The 19,325-nt window shown below is 47.1% G+C and overlaps 1 protein-coding gene across 1 annotated transcript in view; it reads right to left on the bottom strand.

The window, feature by feature from the left end:
- Positions 1 to 18,725, bottom strand: part of LOC117737241 (protocadherin Fat 4) — a 46,203-nt gene extending 27,478 nt beyond the window's left edge. The window contains exons 1-6 of the mRNA XM_034543011.1: positions 18,696 to 18,725; positions 18,041 to 18,172; positions 13,274 to 13,535; positions 12,496 to 12,846; positions 9,766 to 10,688; positions 7,810 to 7,984 (exon numbers count right to left, since the gene is read on the bottom strand). Of these exons, the coding sequence (XP_034398902.1) occupies positions 7,810 to 7,984; positions 9,766 to 10,688; positions 12,496 to 12,846; positions 13,274 to 13,535; positions 18,041 to 18,172; positions 18,696 to 18,725 (1,873 nt within the window). The remainder of the gene's footprint in view (positions 1 to 7,809; positions 7,985 to 9,765; positions 10,689 to 12,495; positions 12,847 to 13,273; positions 13,536 to 18,040; positions 18,173 to 18,695) is intronic.
- Positions 18,726 to 19,325: the final 600 nt, after the last annotated feature.

The following is a 19,325-nucleotide window of genomic DNA, read 5'->3' as shown; positions in this document are numbered from 1 at the left end:
GAGGCTTCTTTAAGGAGGGCTGGTAGGGGGGGGTGGGGGGGTGGGGGGGTGTTCCTCACGGAAGGAGATCGGAGGTAGTTTACTGTAACATCACTTGTGATAATAAACAGACATTCGACCTGGAGCTTGTCATGCGTCCAGGTTTTCTGGTCAGAACAGAAGAGGCTTTTTTAGAATAAACAGAGCCGAGTTCCAGAAGCAAAAAATAAACGACACAAACGGAGGTAAAAGTAAACAAATGTTGGGTTTTTTTATCCCAAAAAGGAGGAACAGAAACCATACGACACGATAATCTTATTTTTGTGTGACTCATCTGCGGCTCCAGCTTTTTTTTCCCAGTTCTGTTTATAACCAAATATAGGCAATGTTATAGTTTAGAGGTGGTTATGTATTTCCACCTGCGAGGAGGAGACCTCCTCATAAACAAAATACGATAAATAACGATTTATACAGGTGGGGTGGGGGTGGGGGGGGGACACGTTCCAAGAGGAAAATGTCCAAACGGGCTCTTAAGGAATCGAACGCCCGCAACGAGGATTACTCGATTGCTGCCGTCCGCATCGGCACTATTGAGACGAGCGCGGCGTCACGCGTTCAAGTGACGCGACCCGATCGACGCGAGTCATCGTTCGTGGGGGGGGGAAGGGGGGGTTGTCGTCATGGGAACAGATTAGAGAAAGCCCTGCCTCCTCCTTAGCTGATCCTCTTAATTGGGGATGCGATCCAGGTCACCGAGGGTGTCCGTGTCACCGGTGCGGCGCTGCAAAGTGTGTTTGACATGTGAGCGGCTCGCTAAGATGTCCTGATACCTCGGTGGCTCGGGGCAGAGCTTAAGTGGCTTTGTGTACAAACGCCAAGAGAAACACGTTTGGTTTTCGAGCTGGGAGGGCAGTTTTTAAAAAGCATTGTTTCCCCAATGAGAGCGGAAGAAGGCTAGCCCAGTGTGTGTGTGTGTGTGTGTGTGTGTGTGTGTGTGTGTGTGCCCTCCTTCCAGGCGTTTCACTTTTGCACAGGATGTGATGTCACAACCTGTTTACGGGCCTCTGCCCGCCGCAGAAGGAGCGACCTCCACCGCGTGACCTCTTGACCCCCCCCACTGTCACTAAGCGCAGGGCCTTCCGAGGGCACAGGACACTGTTGCCCCCGAGCTAATCCTCGGTAAACGTGGAGCAAAGACCCCCCCCCCCCTTCAAACGCCCTCTAAGCCCCCTGACGCTCCTCTGCGTGACCCTGAACCTGTGCTGACCCCCCCCCCCCCCCCCCACCCACCACCACGGCCGTCGACAGCCGTTGCTTCAAACGGGGCATTTTTCACGTTTCTTCTCGGCGTATATCGCTTCTCACAGCATCGTGCGCCCTCTCTGCAGCCTCGGGACGTGCCTTCTCAGCCTCCTGGGCCTCACTGATATCGCATAACCCCTGGCAGCTGTTCCTCCCCCCCCCCCCCCCCCCCCCCCCCTCCCACACACACACAAAACCTGCTTTCCAATGTGTAAATACTTCAGATCTATCCCGTTACATCGCGTGGGCCCCGACAGATTTAGTCATCAAGGAACACAATACCCCGGCAGGTATGCAAATGTGTGTAAATGACAGTTGTTTCTAAATAGTTTGTGGCGAGGGTGAAACATTCTCCAGATTCACACGACGGGCTAAATAAATAACGGCCCGCTTCCGGTTCTTAAAATCTCCACCGTACCTGCGACGGTGAGAAAAAAACTGATGCCCTTCCTCCTTGTACATGTGGGGGGAGGAGGAGGGGAGGAGGGAGAGGGAGTGACTCAACAGGGGAGGAATGCTCTGCAAGAGTGCCGAGACGATGCCAGCATCCTCCTCCAAACAGGCCTTTGCTGGAATCTGGAAAAAGCCGTAGGGGAAAAGAGTGTCAAGAGTGGATGATGTCGGGGTGTCACGGCGAGCAGAGTGAGGGTGGAGATACGGCGAGGGGGAATATATGCCTGAATTTGGCAGCGCGCAATCATGGCCTGCTTGCTCTATGACAAATGACATCATTTTTTCTTTTTTTTTGTTGCCTTGGAAAAGAGAGCCGGTGGAAATTCAGCTGCCTACCGGCGGCTGCCGAGCGCTGCGGTTACTTTCCGTTGGCCGGTCCCGTCCCAGCACCCTCGATCCTCCACTCCTCCTCCCGCAGTTTAGTGAATCTTCTTTTTCTTTCTTCTTCTTCTTCTTCTTCTTTTCATGAAAGCCCGTTTCATCCGATCCAAAATGGAGGCGATCACATCCGGTGACGCGGCGGCGTGCATGTGTGTGTCCCCCCCCCCCCCCTTCCCCCCCCACACGGCATTAAATAACCTTTCTTTTTTTTTTTTAACCTCGTTGGCCAACGACAGATAAGGCAATCAATGCACGACCTCACCGCTGTCTGGGGCTCGTGCCACGAAGCGTAATCTGATTTCAGGGGTTAATCTTTTCGTTACTTAGGAAAGCAAACGGCAACCCGACACTTCCCCTCCCGGCGATTACGGACCTCGTGTCATCGGTATTCACCGCAACGCCGAAGAGTCGTCGACGCAAACTGTCGGCCCTTTTTTTTTACACTCCAAAAAATATGCGTTTTTTTTGTGCGTTTGATCCAATATTAATCTTGGTTATTATTGCGCGAGAGGAACTTGGGGATTTTAGATAAAAGCATGCTCTCTCAATCAGTAAAGAAAACAGTGGACCCCGCGGTACGGCGTTTTCCACGAGGCGGTATCCTCCACGGGAACACATCAGACCGATGCTAATCAGATAACTGTCCGAGGAGCCATTACACATTATGGGATGGAGGAGCGGCGCGCTCCTTTTCACACAAAAGCAACAGGGACCCGTGAGGAATTCCTCGCCGCTTTACCCCCACCCCCCAACAAAAAAACGTTTAATTAAAATTCCCCTTGAGATCCAGGGTTTGACACAGTTGGGGCAGCGACGCCCTCAAGTTTGATATTGCGCAATAATCACGAAACAGAACTGAGCTCCGTGCCGATCGGCGTGGATCTCGAAGAAGAAGACCAGAAGACCCAGAATACCCCCCCCCCCCCTCCCCCTCCCCCCGGAAAGACAAATAACGAGCTTTCAGGACCCTGAGACTAAATTAGACCAGCTGACCATCTGTCGCCTCCTCCTCCTCCTCCTCCTCCTCCTCCTCCTCCACCTCCTCCATCCTTCGGACCCACAGACAGTAAGCCTCTCAACCCAGAAAGTATTGTCTAGCACAAACATATGGCGGGGGGTGGGGGGGGGGGGGCAATAAGCACCTTATTAGTGTACATTACCACCGGACAAATCACATTAACCTCCAAGAAGGTGCCAGTGGCCGTACTCTCTGAACCGGAGGGGGGGGGGGGGGTACAAAACACACGTGTTAGCGGCGATTAAGCGATCTGTTTTCCAAGCGCCTGCAGCTGCTACGGTGCCTCGTAGGGGTAGTTGGGGGGGGGGGATGGGGAGTTGAAGGGAACAGCAGCACCCACCTCCTCCTGGGAAAGGCCTAAGCCGTGCTAAGAAGCCGGTTTTGAGTGTCTCTGCTGGCACAAGAGATAATCTCTTCCTTCAACATACGATTGAGCGATTGTTTTTTTTCGTCGAAACGTTTTTTTTCCGACAAACAAGGGTCGAAACAACCGGATCCCCCTCCCGGTCCGGGACAGGTTGACTTAGGGGAAGACGGATGAATGAATTAATGAGACAGCCCGTCTGTAGCCCCGAAGCTTAAGGCTAAACGGTTAATTACGGTTTATGGACTGCGGCTGGATTGTGCTCTTAAGGGACAGCATGAATAAAAGACATCATTACTCAGGGTGGGGTGGGGGTGGGGGGGGGGGGAATTGGCCGCCATCAAGGCGAAATTGACATTTTTCCGCCTCTGAGAACCTGTTGCTTTGCAACAAAGCTTCTTTTAATGCGACCCTCGCCTTCGGGCACCCCCGTGAAAGCCCCCCCCCCCCCGGTTTAGGGGTCCTGAGCGCAACGGAGCAAACAGAGGTTTTCTCACACTTGACAAGCGAGAGAGTGAAAAGGGAACGTCTGAGCGGAGTAGAAAGAATATTACTCTTAATAGCGCGCCGGCAATCTCGGAAGGCATTCGTCAAAATTAAATCTAATTATACAGCTTTCCAGTTATTTAGGGAGCTCCTTTTGCATAATTCCTTCCCCATATGTCACGGAGAGGTTTGCAGGCATATCGACGCACTACTAAGTGCTGCTTTTTCCTCTTTTTTGAGATTTTTGTTAGGCCCTTTGCGGTGACATTTTATGACGCGATGTGCCTTTTTGTGTTTTTATTACAACGGCGCTTTTTATTTATTTTTGCGTCGTGTTGTTGTTGAATATTTGGAAACCCCCTCATAAGAATCTGTGGAACATTGTGCACCGTTCAGGCGGCAGGGTTATAACACAACGCTATAATGTTCATGCGTCGGCCACATGAATGTGAAATATGACGTTGGAAAAGGAGGTGAGAAGGGGAAAGTATTCACACACACACACACACACACACACGGTGTAATGAATAGCAAAGCAAGTGGGCAACAGCTACGTGAAATCATCTCCGAGGGAACTCAAAGTACTCCGAGAAACACAGCAAATAAACATCATTAAACCAGCTTTGTTTTTGTTCTTTAAACCCACATTACTTACCAAAAGCTATTTACACAAAAACACACAGATGGAGCTTTCGGTAACGCGTACCAGGGAGTGGAAGAGAGAGAAAACAGGCCAGAGCTGCACATTGTTTTTATTTTTTTTTAAAGAGCTAATCCAGAATGTTACTGCTCTGTTAAAGTTCACTTGAGGAACCTGATATTTTTATTTGGCTGAGTCTTGTGCAGACTGCAGACTGGCTGAATTGGACGCTATTAAAGATTTAGTGTCGCGGGGACGGCGATCCGTCGATGCCCCGGAAAAAACGATTCGACTCGTTATCGGGAGCGTAACAAGACTTTGTTGCCGGAGATGAACGGATGCATTGCCCGTTGCCGAGGATTCACGGGGAGCCATTCAAGAGAATAAAAGATCCGGCTCATTAAAGGATTTATCTTGCCGAGCGGCCGTTTAACTCACACGGACACGGACGTCTCGACAGGTGTACGACTGTATTAATACTAATGTAACTAACTATATTAATGTATTAAAAGTGTCACACAAACCGGTTCATCAATGTTGGTCAATTTATTTACTTAATTTCACGAGGAGAAAGAAAGAAAAGAAAAGATAGGCAGGAAATTAAATATTACAAAATAAAAAAAATTTAAGAAAATTCCGTACACACTGAGCCATGAATAGAATAGATGATTATCCATATAAATACACAAAAACACAACAATAACAACACATCTAATTGACTCGTGATGGCTCATTAATACACTGTCAGATAAACCCTAAAAAGTCCCTCTTGCTTTCCAAGTCTGTTCCATCGAAGCCAAAAAAATATATATATTTTTATATATATTTATATAAGAGCTGGCAGCTTTATTTTACTTATTGTGGAAACTGAAAAAAAAGAGGGTCTTTCCATTTATAAACACTGAAAAGAAGTGAATTGTTTAGAGAATGGAGCGAATGCTATCGAACGTTGATCGGCTGCCAACGCGCACACCTGACCGGCTGCCAGATACATAAAAAAATATGTTTTCTCTGAGCACTTAGGAGCCATTCCACATCGACTCAAAGTGGGAAAAGTCTGTTACCGCGTGGCTCTGTTTTGGAAATCGCACTGTTTCACATTATTCCACGGGGGCAGAACTTGCTAAGCGGCGGCTTACGAATCTGATTCGCCTGCAGCCGATTCCAGATGTTTGGGACCGGCCCCGGACCCGGCTATCGGCGCAACTGGAAGAAAAATGCGGTAAACAACTTTCCATAAACAAGAGAAGAGAGAAAGCAGACGCGTCCCGGGTCTGATCTTTTAACAAGACGCCTTGTAAAACACCTTTAATTGCGCGGATGCCACGTTGCGGAGGTGCGCAGATTTTCAGAAAATAATGGCAGACGTGTGCCAAAATTTCTGGGAGCTCTCCCGAGCCAGAACCACCCCCATGCTGGGAATCGGGCGCCCGGTCAGCTCTTTTGTTTCCATCCACGCCGCCGCCGCCGGCACAGAGCGCCCCCGAAGCAGCAGCTCGGGCTGCGAATGACCGGGATGACTGGAGATGTCGCGGGAAGATGATGCCCTGCGGGCTACGACAGGCGAGCGCGCAAAGCAGCGCCCGGACACCACGTGGACACGGCATGGACACCGTGTGGACACCGCGTGGACACGGCGTGGACACGGCGTGGACACCACGTGGACACGGCATGGACACGGCATGGACACCACGTGGACACAGCATGGACACGGCGTGGACACGGCATGGACATGGCGTGGACACAGCATGGACACGGCCTGCGTTTTCTGTCACAGTCGACAAAAGCGAGGAACTCGTCTGCAAGACAAGCGACAGATCCTCCGCCGTCTCTTTCCAGCGCCTTCTCTGTGTTTTGGAGGTCGCGGGAAAGACGAAGGCAGACGTCAACATGTGGAGATGAATGTCTGTGGTTTGAAAGTGGGTCACGGTAGACGGCAGCATTGGAGACATGTCTGCACCCATCCACCTTTTGACACGTCCTGCCAGATAGCGCCTGGGAGAACCATTTCCCCCCCCCGACCGTCTCAGCCCGAGGCCTCAAAAATGTGAGAGAAAATGCTGCTGGGTAATTTGGCCTGTACCATGATTATATGGTTTTTTTTGATATTTTGATATTCTACCCCCCAAATCCCTCTTTCTTTCTTTTTTTCTTCTTCTTTTTTTCTACTTCTCCTTCTTCTGCCTCTCACCAACATCGCAATGAAATGTCCTGTCAAAATATTTTGGAATTGTTGTCAGGGGTTTTCTAAATATGGACTCCTTTGTGAAGGGCAAAAAAAAAAAAAAAGGGATCGAATCCTAATTAGTATGTTCACTTTGTCCATGTGGCACAAAAACCTCTGAAGAGGAACGTGAAGCAAGACGATCTTGACGAAGCATAAGCACGATTTCTGTGTTAATTCGAGACATCTGAAAATCGAAAGAAAACGACTTAAAAATGACGTCAAATGTAACACTTTCCCACGACAAATATGCAAATTGCTCGGCGACATGCAACATCGTCTCAATTCTCACCAAATCCTGTGCACGGTCGAAAATACACCGCGTGATGATGGGTCACATGGTCACATGGTCGGTGCAGGAATGAGAACAGAACCGCCCTCGGACCGTGACGGCGTGCCAGAGCGGCTCGGGGGGGTGGGAGGGGGAGGGGGGGGGGGGGTAAACGTATACTTAACTGGGATAGCATGTGATTTGGCCTGCGACGGGGATCCGCATGTACTCCTTTTAAACTGCACATTAACCGGCCTCTACGCAATAACAAGGGAAGCTTTTATCTGGCTATAACGAGCTCCACCGCCGTATCCAAATAAACAAGACGATGCCGTTCAATTCAACCCAGCTGAAAAAAGGACTTCTGGGGAATAGGTATAACTTTTTTTTTTTTTTTAAACAACCGCTATTTTGCAAGCTAAAAACTCTCCGAATGTTTAGTTTATTGTGCCACACGAAGAAGAAGAAGAAGAAGAAGGAGAAGAAGAAGAAGGAGAAGAAGAAGAAGAAGAAAAAGAGCCCCCTGTGAACTCGAAAGGCTAGTTTTGTTGTTTCTAGCTTTTGCACCAAAAAATAAATAAAAAAGTACACGTTACACGGAGTCGACCGAGACGTAAAACAAACCCAACGAACGGCGTAAAAAAAAGAAGAAGAAAAGGTCGGCCTTCACGAGCTTCCGCCGCGGTCTCACCTGAGTCGGTGGCGGTGACCAGCAGGACGTACTTCCCCCGGGCCTCGCGGTCCAGAGTCTGGGTCACGCTCAGCTGACCGCTGGACGACAGGCTGAACGCGCCCTCGTCGTTTCCGCCGCTGAGCATGTAGCTGAGCTGCCCGTTGGCGCCTTGGTCGTCGTCTCTGGCGACAACCTGTGGAAGAAACAACAAGAAACCAGCCTCTTTTAGGGATTCTGGGTAATCAAACCGGCTTCTCTCCTCGTGCGAGAAATGTGTTTTTCATTTTCCCAGCAAGCCGAACTGCAGGTTGTCTGGAATAAACAGTGGAGACGGGGTTGGGGGGGCGGGGGGGGGGGGCTTTAATGGCATGGCAGCGGTGATGGAAAGTAACATGTACGAGACCTAAGTACAGTTTAGCTTCTGTGTTTCGAGTTCGGCGTCGAGGGTGAAATACTACGAGGAAGGCGACGTCACACCGGTGAGTCACAAATGTGAGTTCTTACATATTTAAAGTTAAAAGACATTAGCAGTTACAGTTGATTGATGTACGGATGTCATCATATTATAATTGGTTGGCACTAGCTAACGTAAGCACGAGTCATATTTTGGGATATAGGAACAATTTAGATTTTCATACAGAAATGCAAAGATTTTTTTTTTTTTTTGCATATTGTTAAATATGTGCACCATAGATGCGATATAAAAAAAAAGAATTTTAAATTACATCTCCACTTTAAGACTGAATGAGTAACTAGTGAGTTACTTTCCATCAATGGAGATCAATTTGTGCGTTTGGGCTTTAGAAATGTACATTTTAGTGGATTGTATAGGGAAGGTAGCGCCGTATTAGCACTTTGGTAGCACTTAAATGTCTCTTACTGATAGCACTTTGTAGTTTTGCTTTAGTGAAGAAATTGTACTTTCTTGATTCTTGTTGTTCTGAGTTTGGACTCATGGTTTAATGCACTTATTGTAAGTCGCTTTGGATAAAAGCGTCAGCTAACTACATGTAATGTAATGTAATTGTCGTTGACAAAATCGCCTTCCTGCAAGTTTTTTGGAACAGATTTCCTGTTGTTGAAAAAATGTTGCTTCGTCCACACAAGCATGTACAGCTGGCAGTAACCCAGTACGACCACCTTGCTGAGCCTTCCCACTGAAGCAGCGGAGGGCTAATCACCATCACGGTGCTGGGTGGCACCGTGGAGGTAATTGCTGAGGGAAGGGAGATCATTACTTTATTCACTTTGTCTAATCAGACTTTCCACGGGAATCCGCAAAAAAAAACAACACACCGAGTACGAAACTATTTTTCAGTCTTGGCAATTTTCGCCCCTCGTGCTGCAGCATTAAAAACTACCACATTGCATTGTGGGGGCTCTCCAGGCCTCCCTGCCGTGCACAGGTTAGACGTGCAGATGTGTGTTCTTGTGTGGCGTGAGCCCACCGCGTCTGGAACCCCCCCCCCCCCCCCCACCACCACATAACTGTGCTCTCATTTCCTCACAAGGTACACAAGCGAAATTGCGCCGTCACTGGAAATCAGTCCCCCCGCCCCCCTTCCATTTTTTATCCACGGCTCATTAAGTCATCAGGGGTGGTTGGGACGTTAATTGCCCTCTCGATGCAACGCAGCCCCGTTTCATATTTCGGTGAAAATCCCACAAAGGCCTAATTGCAGGGGGTTGAAAATTGCAGTCATATATCGTTTCTATGTATTTTTAGTCGTGTATTTTGTCACGTCAATTGAAGCAAAATGAGACCACCGTGCGAAGCGGTTTCAGCGGTTCACCGACGCGGCTCACATACCTGCACTTATTACGTTACTATTACTACAAATTTGGTTAAGGCATTAGCTTATTTAAGGTCTTATAACTGTCATTCACTGCCTTCTTTATCACTCAGCGAGTCTGTGAATGTTAACGACGTACCGACGGGCTCAAAAAACGCTGATGAAAACAAAACGTACTGACCTGCAGGATGTTTTTCGGTAGATTCTCGAAGTTCTCCTGGACGTTGACGGTGTACGGAGAGAGCTCGAACTCCGGCGAGCGGTCGTTCACGTCCAACAGCACGACGTTGACCGTTGCGCGGTCCACCCTGGGGCTGCTGCCTCGGTCGGCGGCCTGGACCACCAGCGAGTAGGACGAACGCGCCTCGCGGTCCAGCTGCTTGGCCACCGAAATCGCCCCCGTGACCGAATCGATCCGGAAGTCGGAGTTGGCGTTGCCTCCCGAGATGGAAAATCGGATGTGCCCGTTGGTGCCCTCGTCCGCGTCGCTGGCGAACACCTGGATGACGTCGATCCCGGTCAGGGTGTTCTCCTCGATCTCGATGTCGTAGATGTTCTGCGAGAAGCTCGGCGTGTTGTCGTTGACGTCCAGAACCGTCATGGTCACGTCCATCGTCGAGGACAGAGGGGGTTCGCCTTTGTCGGTGGCGACGACCGTGAGGGTGTAGTTGGAAAGCTCCTCGCGGTCCAGTTCGCCGACTAGCCGCACGTCCCCGTCGATCGCGCCGATGCTGAACTTGTTACCGAAGGGCCCCTTGAGCGAGTACTCAACGTAGCTGTTGGGTCCGCTGTCGGCGTCCGCCGCCCGGGCGGTGAACACGACCGTGTCCACCGGCGTGTTCTCCTGGATGTAGGTCACCCTCTGAGAGGTGAAGGTCGGCGGGCAGTCGTTGATGTCCAGAAGGATGACGGACACCTGGGCGGTGCTGGTGAAGCGGGTCATGGGAGGAGGAGCAAGGTCGTTGACCGTGATCACCAGGTTGTAGAAGGACTGGTTTTCTCTGTCCAGGGCCTTCTTGGTCTGGAGGACGCCGTCCTCGCCGATGACAAAGTGGCCCTGGGAATCTCCGGATGCGATGCGGTAGAGGAGCTGGGCATTGGGGCCTGGAAAAAATAATAATAGAAAGAGAGGGAATCAGTCAATAATACCGATAACTTGAATTATTTCAAAACGCGACAGAGGTTATCCAATATCCAACAACCCGAGGTGACATCTGCAAATGTCCAGACCATAATTATATGTTTGTGTGACAAAGGAAAAGCATAAAATGCTCACATTTGATTAAATCCGGCAAAGGTTGGTTATTACTGCTCAATAAAAGTGCCAGAAAACGATTTGATTAAAAAAAAATAGCCTTTGGTACGCTCACTTCCTGCCAAAAGATACAATCAACTAGACAAACTACTACTGTGAACAATTTAATCATGTTACTCCCAAGGGTTAAATGTGTTACTTTCCTCAAGTGGATCTAAAAAAAAAAAAAAACCTGGAACCAACATTTAATTTGGTTTAACAGGAGGACTCTGTGGTCTCTTTCTGATTAAATCAGAACGGAGAGTTTGGGTGTATTTTCAACTAAAACACTCACAGTGCCAAAAATAAATAAATAAATCTAAGCGGGAACTATTATTTAGTACGACCTTGGACTCAAAGAACAACCAGATAACAAACAAACAAAAAAGCCGCAGCGGTGGAGGTCGAACGTTGATATTTTTTTAATAGTGTCCATTGTTTCCAGATGCGATTGTTAAATATATCTCGTACGCTTCTCAATCGTGTGCGTTATCTCCATTTCCTCAAATTGTGAAAAAGTACACGATCCATCCGCTGCGAACCGCTTCCTAGTGGCAAAAATTGTGGCAGTTTGGAGAGGAAAATCCCTCAAGATTGAAGCATTTATTGAAATGAGACGGAGGTCACCGGGGTTGATGGATGTCGTGAACTATCTATCCTGGAAATCTGGCCTAATCCGGAGCGCTGCCCTGGAACTGGTGGGTGAGGGAGGGGGGGTTTGAAATGAGCTTAAATTGAGCGTCTGTAATTCAACTCAACGGGGTATTCATGTGGAAAGCGTCGGCACCTTCCCACACTCGGGCGTGTATTTACAGTACACAAGTAATCCCTTATCACAAAGCTGGAGGGATACTTCCATCCCAGTGGAGGCTGGAGACAAAGTCTGGGGGTCGCGGTTTATGAAGCGCTAACAATGGCGGCGTTTTTTTAGAAATTATTTATTTTGAGCGCCGGCCGCTGGTCAGCATGCGATGGACGGCTGGAGGACGGAGCCAGACTCGGAGGTTTTTGAGAACCAGGAATGTAGGTCACGGTGACCACATTGAAAACGCAAGAAAAATAACTTCGAGGGCCACTTGACACGCGTTTCACAGCTGAATGAAAAAAAATTAAAATGCAGGTTTGAGAGCTTCTCTCTGGCATTAAATTAATCTGCTCTGGCGAACTCACGCTTTATACAGTAGGAGAGTATATAACCGCTTCTCAGAGAACTTTTAATCATACGGACATCTCCGGGAGTTTTAACTTCCTTTAACGACCATTTTAAATATATCCGTGTTTTTTCTTGCAAATAAAAAATACAGAATACGCAATTTATCCTGATTTGGAGGTGAAATCTGTCTAAAATGAAAATATATTATTAATAATAATAATAATAATAATACTAAAACCTCGAGTTCCAAATAGATTAAGAATAACATGTTAAAACTGATGCACAAATGATCACAGCAAGAAAATAAGCCCAAGATGGATTCAATAGTGGAAGAATGCATCTCCTATATATGTATTGATCTATTAGAGCCTGATCAACATGTTAGTTTATGACATGTATCTGCTAGTGATAAACCAATGTGTTTATATCAGTATCAGCGTGACTTATAATTATGTTTTTCGTACCGTCGTCGGCGTCGCCGGCCCCGACGGTGACAACGGTGGACCCGGGCGGCAGACTCTCGGACACCGACGCGCTGTAGGCGCTGGCGTTGAAGACGGGCGCGTTGTCGTTCACGTCCAGCACGTTGAAGTACACCCGCACGGCGCTGGCCTGGCCCCCGCCGTCCCGGGCCCTCGCCGTCAGAATGTAGTACTGCTGGGTCTCGTAGTCCAGCGGGCGCGTCACGTTGAAGACGCCCGTCACCGGGTTCAGCAGGAACGCCTCGTCCTCGTCCTCGTCCTCCAGCGAGTACGTGACCTCCCCGTTCACCCCCGAGTCGGAGTCGCTGGCCAGGATCGCCGCCACGATGGAGCCTGTCGGAAAAGGGGGGCGGAGGAGGAGGACAAAAAACACTTTAATACATCTACAGGGGGGGTTATTACGGCCGCTTTATTAATAGCAGCTCCGCTTTGAAGACAAAGCCGCGACAGCTAATGATGAGGTGCTTTTAATTAGTATTTTACATAATTACATCTCGATGACATCCTCCCCTGACCCACAAACTTATTTTTTTGCGATTTGAGGCCAGACGGTTGTCAGCGTTGCTGTAAATCCTGCCGGTCGCTGATGGATTTCCATATAAGTCAAATATCAGTTACCGTCCCTTCGACCTCTTAAACTTTTTTTTTTTTGGGAGAGCGACAACGCTCCTTATAAAAAAAAGATACTCTTATAAACTGCTCCTAATAATTTGAGTTCCTTGATGAGTTTAACAGAGCGGTCGAAAAGGGCCAAACTCACCCGGCGCCGTGTCCTCGGGGATGTCGAAGGAATACGTGACCCGGGAGAACTTGGGCGTGTGGTCGTTGACGTCCTTGACGGTGATGTTCAGCCTCATGTCGGACGACTGCTTCCCGTCGTCGGCGCGCACCAGGAGGGAATACTCGGAGCGGCGCTCCCGGTCCAGCTTCTTGGTGGCGATCAGGTCTCCGGACTCGGGGTCGATCCGAAAGCTGTCGTCCGCCCCGCTGACGATGGTGTACGTCACGAGAGCGTTGGGACCCTGAGGCGGGGAAAAACATAACATTACGTTATGGTAAAAGGAGCTTTTGCGTAATTAAACTTTTTTTTTTTTTTTTTGTGGCACAAAAAACATAATTATGTGTTTTTTTCGTGCTCATTGCGAGCGACGAACCAAATTTAAAAGTTAATATTTGCGGGTTTTGTACATTTTCTCAAACATTTAAACTAAAAGGAATCTCATCTCATCATCTTATCAAGTCATTTATGTGTAATATTGAGCCCTAAAAGTATCTTTTCTTCATTAAATCAAGTGGCTGTGCTTTCTATGTTTATAAAGCATTATATAAATATACTTATAATGCCTTATAATCTGCTTTTATCCCTGTATAATAACATATAACATGATACAAAGCATTTAAAAAAAGACTCATAAGGTCAAGTATCATAAAAGTAATAAGTTACTCTCTCAAGACTCAAAATATAGATAATACCTGGAAGTTTTTCTGACTTAACATTATTGAACTATTATTGTTCGTAACTCAGTACTCAATTTTCTACATTCACGTTCAAAGCGTTGTTCTCGCATATATTGACGATATTTGAACACTTTTCTTTCTGCTAAATTGATTCCAGGAGGACGGAGAAACTTTCGTTAGCGAAAAAAAAAAAAAGAAAAAACTTACAATGCCAAATAAAAAGAGATGAGTGAGTTTTATAAAATTAATACTTTAGATATTTTAGAAGTGCAGCAGCTCTAAAATAACCAAAACCTTTTGAAATATGTCAGAAACAAACATCTTGAATCCCATAACTTATTATAAAATGTCTCATTCGTGAAGCAGAAGCTGAACGACGATGTTCTGGTGAGTCTTTGAAATTTTTTCAGGGGGGCTATAATGTTCCTCTATAAATGCAACTAATAGATCCCCTGTTCCCTCGGACGGGGGGGTACAAGCGCCAGCGACACATGCGATGACTTTGGAACCGGAGAGGAGCCGCCGAACGTGATACGGCGACTGAAAGGAACCCGGCGACAGAGCCGTGACGTTTATATTTGTGCCCGCGGACAATCGGAGATCAGACAACTGTCTCACTTCTGGGTCTTCTGTGCCGACTCCCCCCCCCCCCCCCCCCCTAAAAAAAAAGAAAAAGAAAAAGCAACATCAAAAAGCCAACGCCATTCAGCGAGATGGAGCTCTGGTTACAAGCCGGTTAAGAGCGCGGAGCTAAAAGGGAACTCTTTCAGTCCCGTGTGTGTGTGTGTGTGTTTGTGTTAATGCGTGGCTGTGTTCATAATCTGTGTGTGTGTGTGTGTGTGTGTTTTTTGATCCGGCCCGGGACAATGGAGCAGCTTTACGCCCACGCATTTACGGCCTCGGTGGAAACAACGTGACAACAAACTGCATTTGACATAAACTGTGTACATGCAGTCATGTAGCCCCCCCCCCCCCCCCCCCCCCCCCCCCACACACACACACACACACACACACACACACGACGCTGGTTCCTTGTGTGGACTCTCGGTGCTCCTCGAGTACCGTTGAACACATTGAGCCCAGATTGATTTACACCAAGGGGGTTCTTTAAAGTCTTATTTATGGATACAGGTGTTGTAGGTTCATATCATTTCTGGGACGGACCGGGAAAAAAAGAAAGATTAAATTCCGTCATGGCTTTAACCAAACGCGGCCTTTCGTCGAAAGAGTCAATATCGCGAAGGCCGAGTTCACGACTCGCTCTTATCTCTTTCTTTTTTTTTTTTTACGACGGGTAAAAAAAACTCTGACTCCTCGAAACCCCCCCCCCGTCTCTCATTGCTTTACCAGAGACCCGGTCGCCCAGTAAAAAAATAAAATAACCGAGAGGGTGGGGGTCCCGCTCATCTAACTACCCTGCTGTCATCAATCAGTGGCTCCAGATCTGGCAATCCCATCAGCCACCTGGTTCCCGCGGGCCGGAAACCCAACACCCGCGGTTTTTGCCAATTAATTTTCTGATAGGGTTCAAAGGCAGAGCGAGGGAAGGTGGGGAGAGGCCGAGCAGGGGGTCCATCTAGACCCCAAGTCCAACACACACACACACACACACACAGATTATGAACACAGGCACGCATTAACACACACACACACTAATTCCTCTCTCTCTCTTTGCTAAACTAACATAAGTAATTAAGATCTTACAAACACTCACACACTTACGTACACACTGGTTGACCTCTTGACCTCCACTTAAGGGTCTGACTACTTTACAGCTTCGGTTGTTTGGAGGGTGGGTTTGAAGGGGGGGGGGGGGGGGGGGGTGAAGGAAACTCATTTAGCAGATGAGTGGGTTTTTTGAGAGAAACGAGAGGTGCGAAGCAGACAGCGCCGGCGGGGATAGTGAGGCTTCCTGTATGCAACACAGCAGCGAGCGTAAGCCAATCATAATACAGACTCCTGAATAACAAGCGACGCGGTGTCACCGAGAGCTCAAACACGAAGCCCTAAAGAAAGAGGAAAGAGGGTGGAGACCAACCGGCTGCACGGCGACGCACTCGCAACTGCAAAGAAAAGCCCTAAAGTCTTGAAATATACTTACAGCGAGTCTCTGGAACGCATTAACGTTCATCCGCGCGGACTTTCAGAGCCATTGTTGCACTTTTCTTCATTAAGTAAGGTTTTTTTTTTATAATTCTTTTTACCTGTGACATATTTTCCACATAAGGAATTCTAATAAAACATTCTTTTCTCTTTCAAATGAGGTGAGAAACATTCGCCTGCACGAGACGAACAGAGCTTTCACTTTTATATTGATTCTCTTTCAACCTCGTTCCTTCTCTGTTGGAGGAGGAGGAGGAGGAGGAGGAGGAGGAGGAGGAGGAGGAGGAGGAGGGGAGGGGTTGGAAAACGGACTTATGGACGAAAAAATTTAACCGGATGCCGCGAGAAACAGCTATTTTAATACGCTCACACATGAATCCCACATGGAGCGCCGTTAAATTGTAAAAAAAAAAAAGGGATCATTATGATGTCTGAATTCAGCCCGTCAGCTGGCCAACAGCTTGCACTCTTTGGCTGCTCGGGCGCTGGCTCTCACATGTGGCTTTCTCAGCGAGGAGCTCCAAAGAGCACTCCGTGTACGCTCGGTGTCAGCGCAACTTAAGTTTTCCTGCATAAGGATGTGGGCAAAGACTTGGCCCGAGGCCTCGTAGAGCTAGAGTGAAGTGCAGGCTTTCTATTGAGCACTGAAGTTTGGAGTAAACATCTCTAGAATCCGTAATTCCTAAAAAGACATACCGTTTTTTTTTGTTAAGTGTCTCCTCTACGAGAACTTTAAATCGATGGAGGAAGACTTTACATTCATACTTGCGCGCGCAAAGAAATAATGCTTAATTTTCTAAAAACGCGGAGCAGAGTTTTCGTGATAGACGCTAAGATAGACGAGGAGAAAAGCGAACGAACGCGCGGCTCGATTTCAATACCATCTGCGTTACCGAGATCAAAGCTGTGAATGCTTTGGACGCTTAAAAAGAAGAGAGAAGAATACTCAAATAATGTCCTTAAAGTCCCCCGACTGAAAAGACCGACCAGCCCCGGATGAGATTTACAGTCACTGTGGTCGTCCGACAAAAAAAAAAGAAAATGGCTAGAAGTGAGACGTCGCGCGACTTTATCTCACATTCGGTGGCGAAGAGAAAAGCTGTGCAATAAAAGACGCGCAACCTCTTAAATTTAAAATCCATATTCTCTCTTTCTAATCTCTCTCCCCCCTCTAACTGTGTCCTTTGAGATGCCGACAGAGTCCGCTTTTCTTGCTCTCCGCGGGATTCGATGTCCACATCCAGCCCCGAAGCAGCTTCGAGATGGAGCCTTTGACTAATTGAGAGTGATTCCAGCTGATGTAATGTGAACTACGGTGGCCGTGGAGGGACTATCGGAGCGGCGGGGGCCTAAAAAAAAAAAATCAATCGCTGGCCCTCCAGGCTCTGTGACACCGGTGGCCTCGACGCGTCTCGGATAACGTCAACATGAGACGGACAGAGACAATTCTGTGTGTGTGTCTAAAATGTACGAAGACAGATTGATTCAAAGTGGTGGTGTGTGTGTGTGTGTGTGTTTGCGTTGCTGTGTGAGGGTGAAAGGAGCACAATCTGTCTCGGCCACTCCGTGTCACCGCGTCAATGAATTGCACTGGACTCCTAATTAGCTAACGTAACGCAACGCTGTTGTTTAGATGTCTGAACATTTTCCCATTTTTTCTGGTCTAATTCTATGTGTTTTACACCCTTTTCTGCCCTGAATGTCTTTTTTTGTTTACTTAAAGATACTAAATGTCTTCATTCCATTATTGACAGCTGCGTTGGCCTCAAAATCCTATTTGAATCTACTAGAGGCTTTCTACACCGTAGGAAAAAAAACAACCCAGAGAGCTTATTTTCAATTTAAATCACTCCCAGGATATCTGTTCGGAAAGCAGCGGAGTGGAAAACGGGCAGAGGAAAGTGCAAAAAAAAAAAAAAAAAAAAAAAACCTGTCAGACGGAATAGAAACCGGAGGGAGCCATTACCTTGTCTGCATCCGTGGCTGTTAGCTGCATTATCTTGAAGCCGTCCCCGACATTCTCCTCGATGGTCACGTCGAGGATATCGTTGGGGAAGACGGGCGGGTTGTCGTTGACGTCCTGCAGCGTGATCTCCACCTGCAGAAGGAAGAAATAAACAAGAGTTTCACGTCAGCGCTCTGCCTCACTTTGGCCAAAGAAAGAAAAGAAAAGAAGAAGAAAAAAAAGAGGTGTCCATCTTCTTGGATTTCAGATGATGAAGAAGCTGAACAAGAAGGCTGGAGAGGAAACGCTTTGGGATGATGAAGTGTGGTACATTGACTTGAAAGATCGAAACTAAAGAGACAGAGTTATTATTTTTCCTACGGATCATTTATTTAGGTTTAATAGTCGAACGGTCTGCTCTTAAAGACTAAGAATCTTTTGAATTTGTTTTTACTGGATAACCAATGCGGGTTTGAAATGCCAAAAACCCTTGGTGATTGAGTTTGTTAAACCGCATAAACAACGGCAGTAGCTACTGGATTTATCGTTATAACGGTGAAAAGAAAGAAAAAATAGATGGTAGCTAAAGTTAACTGGCCTATCAATGTCTTGTAATCATTGTGCATCGGCTAGTTAAGGTTAGCTGGTGGGATTGCGTTAGCTAAAGGTAATTTACACACTTCCTATCTGTTTCCTGTAACTGCATTATCGATTTTTGATGGTCCAACACATTAGTTATTGAGTTTGTTAAACTATATTAACAAATACTTAACTAAATGTAATAATAATGGTGGAAAAAGTAACACCAGACAAACCAAAAGGGGCTAGTTGAGGCTAGCCGGTGAAATAGCGTTAGCTAAAGCTAATTTAGCCACTTCCTACCTGTTTTTCTGTAACTGCATTATCGATTTTTGATGGTCCAACACATTAGTTATTGAGTTTGTTAAACTATATTAACAAATACTTAACTAAATGTAATAATAATGGTGGAAAAAGTAACACCAGAAAAACCAAAAGGGGCTAGTTGAGGCTAGCCGGTGAAATAGCGTTAGCTAAAGCTAATTTAGCCACTTCCTACCTGTTTTTCTGTAACTGCATTATCGATTTTTGATGGTCCAACACATTAGTTATTGAGTTTGTTAAACTATATTAACAAATACTTAACTAAATGTAATAATAATGGTGGAAAAAGTAACACCAGACAAACCAAAAGGGGCTAGTTGAGGCTAGCCGGTGAAATAGCGTTAGCTAAAGCTAATTTAGCCACTTCCTACCTGTTTTTCTGTAACTGCATTATCGATTTTTG

Source organism: Cyclopterus lumpus, chromosome 10, assembly GCF_009769545.1.
Source record: "Cyclopterus lumpus isolate fCycLum1 chromosome 10, fCycLum1.pri, whole genome shotgun sequence".
NCBI classification, from domain to species: Eukaryota; Metazoa; Chordata; class Actinopteri; order Perciformes; family Cyclopteridae; genus Cyclopterus; species Cyclopterus lumpus.
The sequence above is the reverse complement of the archived record's forward strand: the minus strand, read 5'-3'. Positions and strand labels throughout refer to the sequence as shown.